At 34.4% G+C, this 8550-nt stretch overlaps 1 protein-coding gene across 1 annotated transcript in view; it reads left to right on the top strand.

Annotated features, from left to right (window-relative positions):
- Positions 1-7688, top strand: part of LOC106875892 (uncharacterized) — an 8570-nt gene extending 882 nt beyond the window's left edge. The window contains exons 2-6 of the mRNA XM_014924195.2: positions 877-993; positions 1219-1288; positions 2548-2680; positions 3569-3680; positions 4864-7688. Of these exons, the coding sequence (XP_014779681.1) occupies positions 877-993; positions 1219-1288; positions 2548-2680; positions 3569-3680; positions 4864-4968 (537 nt within the window). The 3' untranslated portion in view covers positions 4969-7688. The remainder of the gene's footprint in view (positions 1-876; positions 994-1218; positions 1289-2547; positions 2681-3568; positions 3681-4863) is intronic.
- The last annotated feature ends 862 nt before the right edge of the window (positions 7689-8550 follow it).

Consider the following 8550-nt stretch of genomic DNA (forward strand, 5'->3'; position numbering starts at 1 on the left):
AGAATAGTTTTTCACTCGATATTATCTTTAAAATGATACGTAACTGATGCAAGTAATTACTTTTCCATATTATAAATATCAGTCTAGGGTAATCTTCCAGTTTCGAGGGGTTAAATAAATTACAAGGGAAATAACTGAACGTCTTACCAGTATTATCCGTACTACTTTGTTTATAAATAAATCACGTGATTTGATTGACGTTAACTGTTTATATATAATTCACACACATGATTGAATATCATAGTTTCTTATGAGAAATCGAAAATGCCTCGTGGAAGACCGGCTGCACAACATCTAACCCGAACCCTAACCCTAACCCTAAACTTTTATTTTAAAAAATTCCGACGCATGCTGTTTGTAAAAAGAAAAAAGCCTTTTAAACTTTTATAAAAAAAAAAATTCCATCGCATGCTGTTTTAGATTCTTTTCTGCCTGTTAAAATTCCGTCGCATGCTGTTTTAGAGAAAAAGTAGTACAGATAATACTGGTAAGTCGTTCAGTTATTTCCCTTGTAATTTATTTAACCCCTCGAAACTGGAAGATTACCCCAATCTAGATAAGATAGACAAATATCTTTTGCGGCGACATATTTTGTAATTATTTTCATCCGTGTTTCTGTGTTAAGATAAATCGACAAAACATTACAGCTGTGCCTAAGTCACCAAAGGATCGATAAGTTCTGATTTTTAGTTTGTTGTTATTAATATTTTGCATCATATTTGTTTGCCGTTTATCAATGACGGCGTTGTTGCCCTGATTTAAAAAAAAATAAAACTCAATAACCTAAAATGTTACTAGGACTGCTTGACATACTTTTAGTTCGACATCGACCCCTATTGTGATTGTTGTAACGTTTTGTCTCCCTTGATATTGCAGTTAAGTCATGAAGAGCTGAAAGAAAGGCAAAGGGCACCACTCACTCGGAAGTACCAATCCTTCGCCTTGATTGATGTCCTGCAGCAGACGCGATCGACGCAGAAGTTAATCAATGACGTAAGTTACTTCCCATTTTTATTTACTGTGTTCATAAGTTTGTTTTCGTGCGCCCGTTAACTTGTCTATATAAATATAAACAAATACATATATACATAGGTATCAAAGCCAATATAAACCATAGATCCAAACCAGGATTCCAGGTATGACGTGTATAAAAGAAGAACACAAGTGGGATTTTTATCACATTATCTAGTAAAGAAATATACCACTTTTCCATTGCAGGTTCAGCTTAAGAAACAGGAAAGAATGCTTCAACATGAGGCAGAAGATATTATATCATGCACTAAAATAGGTTAGTTTTCTCTTCTGTTTTTATATTTCAGTTCATGTTTTGTATAATTTTGACGGTTTTGTTGATGTTGCAGTATATTGGTGTTTCTTGTTCTTGATGTCAACGTTATCTTTGTCAAAAATGTTAGCATTAATGACTTGTAGTATTTCATTATGCAACCATAATATGCTACAAAGTATATTGAATGCTTTCATAAGTCAATACCATGTACTCCTGTGTTAGCAGTGCTATTAAATCACGTGTTACAGTCATCTCTACAGATATTCTGTAGAAATTATAACCAGCTCTGATTTTGTTACAATGTTTCATATCCAAGACATCAGATATAAACAAGATTGAAGTTGAAAAAATGGGCAATGGGCATATATGTTTTTGGTCTTTCATCAGCATGGTTTAGGTAGCCATTATAGTAGCCATGTGAGACAAAGAATACACAATTTGGTAGTTGGCAAGTAATTATTCAATAGTTTGTGTTAATAAAGCACTTCTTGAGCAACATTGACTCTTTTGTTACCATATTTCTGTTGAAATCACTACTTTTCTTTCGATTCCTTTGCAAAATAACGAAGAATTTAGTAAAATGACTTTAACTTGATGTTTGAAATTAACATGTCATTTTGCTGGTAAGTTCCCATTTTGGTCACTTCAAATCAGAAAGTTTGTAACATAAAACCAGGGCCAGTCTCAGACAGGTTGGTATCGAAAGGTTTAAGTCTTAAAGTACAGAATCACAAGGAACCACAACTGCCAAGGATATTTTAGTGCCATCTGTATGCACCAACAATCTAAGTCATATCAAAATTTATTGATTCTGAGTTGATTTGGAATGATCACAAAGTTGATAATTGTTCAAACAGGCCAGATCTAGCCTCTCAGACCTACCCAACAATATCATTCGAAAATTAAAGAATTATCATTGAAATTTTGATGCTACAAAATAATGCAGGATCAATTCAAAACAATGTGAATAAATAGGCATCACACTCGTCGTAATTGTCTGAATGTTGAAGGGTTTAGGGGACACTGACAGAAGACATTTGGACAAGGTTTCATGGGTTCAGATTTAGAAATATTTGACTATGATGTGAGTTTCTTAACCCACCCCCCTCCATAGCCATGCCCGCATCCTTTATCTGAATTGTTTTGAATATTTTGTTGTTGTCAATGGTCATTAATTCCAACATAGTATTGTTATTTATTGTGTTCTTGTTTCTCTTAATTCAAAGATGCTAAAAATTTTTGTTTTTATTTTTCCATAGAGAAGAACCTCAATGAAATCTCTTCCTTCAATGAATATTTGAAAACCATTCTTCAGAAGAAACAGTCACTTCTTACTAATCTGCAAAGACCTCTCGTTGAAAATGCTATCAAACTTGAAGTGAAGTATCACAGGTATTAGTCTGTATTATGTTGCCTTTCAGCCTTTCATTGTTTTCCATACTCATGGCTTCCTGTCTCCTGTTCCCCTCCACATTTGATTATGAATAGGAAGAAGATCCAGCTGCAGTGAAGCAGTGACAAAGCCAAAACTACTTCCTATCATTATTCTGTTGTTGTTTTAATGCTTACTTTTCCATGCTCACATGAGTTGGACGGAATTTGTTGAGGTGGATGTTTTATAGCCATAAAAATGCATGTCTCCTGAAATTACTGGCCTTGTGTCTGAATTTGAATCCAATGATGGCTTACTCTGGTTGTGATGATGGAAAAAGAAAATGTATTTAAATTCTGTTTTGGTTTTGAAGATTTAATTTTTAGTATTTTCCCCCCTTTTAAGGTGGGGAGCTGGCAGAACCTTTAGCATGCTTGGGCAAAATGCTTAGCAGTGTTTCGTCTATCTTTACATTCTGAATTCCAATTCTGCTGAGAATGTCTTTGTCTTTCATCCTTTGTCCATTATATATCCAGATGAAGGATGTATATGGAGTTACCTTCCTTTAGATAACCAAAGAGCTGAAGGGTTCCATTAAGGTTCCTCTGAGTGACCTTGACCTTCTTCTGGTGGCAGTTCAATGACTTGCTAATTAACCTATAGCTGGGATCCTGACGGAAGCTACTACTCTGGGTCAGAATGACCTGGGTATAATAGTGTCTAAGAGGTGTGTTCGACATTCCTCAAAACCGTGGATCTCCCAAAGCAGCTCTTCATTATCAGATGCAGTTTTAAGTCAGACCCAAGACAAATAAGTAAAATTATGTGTATTTTTATTAAGTTACTTTGTGTCACAAACATTGTTCTCCAACTAACCTCTCTTTATCATGAATATTTTTCTTTTGCAGTATTTTTGTGAAAATGTTGTCCCATTCTGCAAATGTTTTGCAAAATTTGATGAAAAACATTGAAAACATCAACTGGATAAAATTAACAAAGTTAGCAGCTCCAAATAAACTGGTGAGTTCTTTCATATTTATCTCTTTAGATATCTACAGCTAGACACTAACTCCTTTCTTTCTTCCACCCAGTCACCCAGGCCCACCTGACATCATCACTCCCTCTCCCTCAACTCCCTTTTCGGTCACCTGAGCAAATTTTCACACTCTAGGTCAACGGTTCTGTAAAGAAGTGTCTGTAAAACTAGTTTTTAAACATCGAATGATTGTTGGGGGTCTACCAGAATGAAATAGTAATCAAAGGGGTCCGTAGATAAAAATGGTTGAGAAGTCCTGTTTTAGGATCATTGTGCACTTTCAGCATTTACTTGTTCCCTTCAGCCATTTCTGGCCTCACTGCTTTCTCTTGCTCTCTCCTCCTCTTATCTTCCCTCTCTGGTCTACTTGTCTAAGCTCTAAATCCAAACATGGACAACCATTCAGAACATTCTGGATGGCATGTGTAACAAATAATTACCTTCGATTTTTTTCAGTGGTGGTGATGCCCAACAAATGATGAGTCATGTCTCATCATGCAGCCTGCTTCTCGTAAAAGGTTGCCCATGCCTGCTCTTGGTAACCTCTTATGAAAAGGTGACTCTGATCAGCCTTCCTGTAAAAGGTTTTACTCTCTACCTTGTCTTCTGTACAAAACACCACCTTTCTTGCATTGATGCCAGCCCTACAACTTGCACTCCTTTCAAAGTGATCAGTGAAACAAATCAATCTCTTTGGTACTGGTATCATAAAGGTAAAAAAGAAGGAAGAGAAGGGGGAGAACTATCAATGCTGTAGTATCATCCTAAGTCATTTTAGGTGATGCTCCAATACTGCCATTACATCTTTGTAGATTGAACGGTGAGATCAATAAAATAAACGACATGCATACATGTGTGTGTGTGTGTGACCGACTCACAGATCCAGTCTTTATTATTATAACCGATTATTAAACAAGTGTTATTGAAGTGAAACAAGCTCTTGGTCAGCCAGGTTTGCATTCTGGTTCTGATTCTTGTCTGAAGTTATTTTAATTCCCCTAATTAATTAAGCTTAATACCATACAATGTCATCTTCTCTCTTCTATAAATATGACACATCTATTGTCAATATATGAAAACTATAACATTGATTATTTTTGTTTATGCAGTAAATCCTTAGTTTGTGGAGGTCACCAAGACTAATACGTGCGTTCTTTCTCTTTTCAGCCTGAAATCGTTGATTATATTGAGACCAACTTGGCCCAAGTTAACACAAATTATCACTTAATGTGCCAGATTAAAACTCGTTTGAATCTATTACAAAATCCATAGAAACAAATCCCAAATATTTTCTCCTTTGAAAAGCGGTTTTAGATTTATCATCTGCTTGGTTATCTTTCTGCTTAACTGTAATTTTGGAGCAGCAATAATTTCTTTAATTTGAAATATTCACTGGCAGTTTATTCAAATTTATTTCTTTAACATATACAATTTATTTATATATTAACCTCTTGACAAGCATGGTTTATCAAATTCAATGTTGAAGCATAGCCTTCGGGACTGACTCTTCCCTTTTTTATGTTGTCTTGATATATGGGGACCAGTCCTAAACATCTAATCTATTTATCATTAGCTCACCTATTAGATTTGATATGGAATATATGACTCTACTATTGTCCTTTTAAGTGGATCTTGATGCTTCACATGATGTGGGCCAAGTCTTGTGAGTCAATGCATTTGTGTAAAAATTAAATTCTAAAATTAAAACAACAGTCTGTCTTCACTTCCTCTTCTTGCTAAAAGCTTTTCTGATGGTTATCTGGTTAAAGTTCTCTCCAAAGCAATCATGAGGAAATGATTGCTTAATTGATAGTTAAGAGGCCTGTTGTCTCTCAAAAAACTTCTGTTTACATAACACACAAAATAGAACTTTTCTTATTTGTTTCCATCCTTTCAGGGTTGACAAAATACCAATCAAATATTAAGGTGGGGCTGGCTATGTAATTGCCAAATATTTCCCTTCAAAATTATTGGTCTTGTGCCAAAATTAGATATTATTAGTCTAATTCTTTATTGTTTTTGTTTCTCCTTAGCTCTGATGTTTGTGCTTTCCTTATATATTCTGTTTATAATTGTCAGTATTTTCTACATGTTACAGTTGTGGTGTTTCATATTCTTTTCTTGTTCTTCACTTCCTGTATTTTGACTTTATGGTATTGCTTCTTACGAAAGTGTTATTGTCTAAGTTAATAAAGTTCTACATATTTATTAACTGTCTTTATGTAATTTTTTTGTCAAATAATTAAACCTGATCTGAGTGAATTTCTCCCAGGTTTTTAATTTTTGTTCTTTAGTTTGTTTTTAGTTCTGTATCTTTTTGTTAATGGCTGTTGGTATTTTCTACGTTGTCATGGCGTTTTGTATATAATTCTTTTCTTATCGTTTATGTCCCATCATTGACTTCATAGTTAAATTTATTTATCTAGTGAAAGTGTTATTAATTTGTTAAGTTAATAAAGTTTTGTATTGTACATTCTAATAAATTATTAGCTGTCATTTAATTTTTTTGTCAAATAATTAAAACGTGATCTGAGTTGATTTCTCTTGTTTGTTTAATCTTCGTGGTTTTTGTTTTTAAGCTCTTTGTTTTACCTTCTGTTAACATCTATGTTTTTTAATGTTTTAATGTCTTTATTTAAATGTACTTACTTAGAATATGTCTACTTTTACTCGTTTGTGTTTTAATGTGTTTTAGTAGTTATAAGTAATATAGATTCACTTTATACCTAACAAACATTTTAGTGATAATAATTATATTTCCTTTCATACTCTTTTTAAAAACTTTTCTACCGTGGCTTCATTAATTAACTGTATTCTACTAATTAGCAAAATGTTCTGCTGTCATTTTTCAGTACTTCTCTTGAGTCCTCTGCCTCTTAACTTCAAACGAGCCAGCAATTAGCAGTTCTTTCTTACTTAAAGCTGTGAAATAGGTTCAGACACAGGTATTGTCAATTTTTCGTTGCTTGAAGAGGAAGCTGTACAAGGCAGCTAAGGACATTGTTTACTTAGAAGAAAGCATGAAACACACTCACTGTATACACTACATCCAATGGTTTTCAACGATTGAACAGTTATTCAGTTGACATGATATTCTCAGTATTGTAATCTCTTAAGAAATGTGTATGATATCCACAAAAGCCAAAATACCAGTTCAAAATCTATGTTTATAGCATCGGTTCATGACTTTGCAATTATGTATTTTATAAGTCATCATCATCATCATTTGGCATCCATGTTCCATACTGGCATGGGTTGGATAGTTTGACAGGATCTGATGTGTCCAAGCTCCAATGTCTGCTTTGGCATGGTTTTTTTTTTTTTAATTTTTTTTTATGGCATGGACTTTATTATAATTGAAGAACAAAATCCGGGAAATGAATCTTCTGAAGAAGGTTTATAGACAGATCTTGTAACAATGTTGCTCAAATCCACAGTTGAGAACTCCATTCTGATTTTATGGTGACTTCTGCTATGGAGCCACATTAAAGCTGTCACTACTGCATGGACAATCAGGAAGCACAACTACTAAAACCCTATCATGTTTTCTGGGGTGGTCATCTGGGTCTTTCTACATCTCATGTGAGCAGAGGATATTGCAATGCATCTTGCTGCGATGCTCACCCAAGCTGTTTTAAAGGGGTGGGTGTTAAAAAGTATTGGTTGAAACAGTCCTCGTCTGGAAAATTCCTGTCTTGTCTCTTTAAGTTAAAAAGCTTCATGTGAGATACCTTTCTCTTTAACAAATATCTTCAAAGAATGAAAATATTGATTTGTATGTTTATTTTTGTTTTTAATCTTTATTGTTTCATGCCATCAAGCATTCAGCTGAACATTTGACTAACAGAACTATGTAAGCTGAGAGCTTGTGTAAATACTGTAAATCTTCGACAAATAAAATACAATTTAATGTTAAAAAAATAAAAACCCTCTGATTTGACAATGTCTGAAAAGATAGATGAAAAATAAAGAGAATGTAACTGTATGAGAAATATGTTTGTTTTCCATTGTCTTTGATTACTTTACTGTACTTTGAACAATGTGTATTTTAATTGTTGTTAAACACAAAATCGTCTCCTGTTAAAGATATCAAAAGACAAAAATTTTTGAGGAAAATCACAAAGCATTGTTTAATACCTCCCTAATAGTCATTTATTGATTCAAGGCCACATTTTTTGGTGAAGATATTGGGAAATAAGGTTATCCCAGTGTTTTCACTGACATTTTATTGATCCGAAAAGGATGAAAGGGAAGGGTCAGTCCAAGTAGAGTTCTAATTCAAATTGAGAAGAGATGCAGACAAATAGTGGCAGCAGAACATAGAATTGTTTCATTGTTGCTTCTGTCATTTCTTGAAAAAGTTGATAAAATAAAAGTTGGCACTGGTAGGATTTTGAATCCAGAATGTGGAACAAAATTAGATGCTGTTTCTTCCACTTCACCATCTTAATGATCCTTTCTGCTATAGGTTCAAGGTCTGAAATCTTGGGAGAGGGGGCGAGTTAATTACATTGATCCCCAGGGCTTGACTAGTATTTACTTTATTGATCCAATAGGCACACGGCCCAAAAATTTGGGGAAGGGGGCCAGTTGATTACATCGACCCCAGTACGCAACTGGTGCTTAATTTATTGACCCCAAAAGGATGAAAGGCAAAGTTGACCTCGGCAGGACTGATAACAATATTGAAGAGTGTAGCAGTGCACCATCCCTTCTCTCTGCAATCCTGCAGAAGGCTCTCATACTTATTCAACACCGTGGTAAAGAAAGAAAAACTATTTTGCCTCTCATTAATAAAGAGGGAATGGGGAGAAAAGACAATTTCATTAATATCTGTTGGCGAGGGGGAGTATC

This window comes from Octopus bimaculoides, chromosome 24 (genome assembly GCF_001194135.2).
Source record: "Octopus bimaculoides isolate UCB-OBI-ISO-001 chromosome 24, ASM119413v2, whole genome shotgun sequence".
NCBI lineage: Eukaryota > Metazoa > Mollusca > Cephalopoda > Octopoda > Octopodidae > Octopus > Octopus bimaculoides.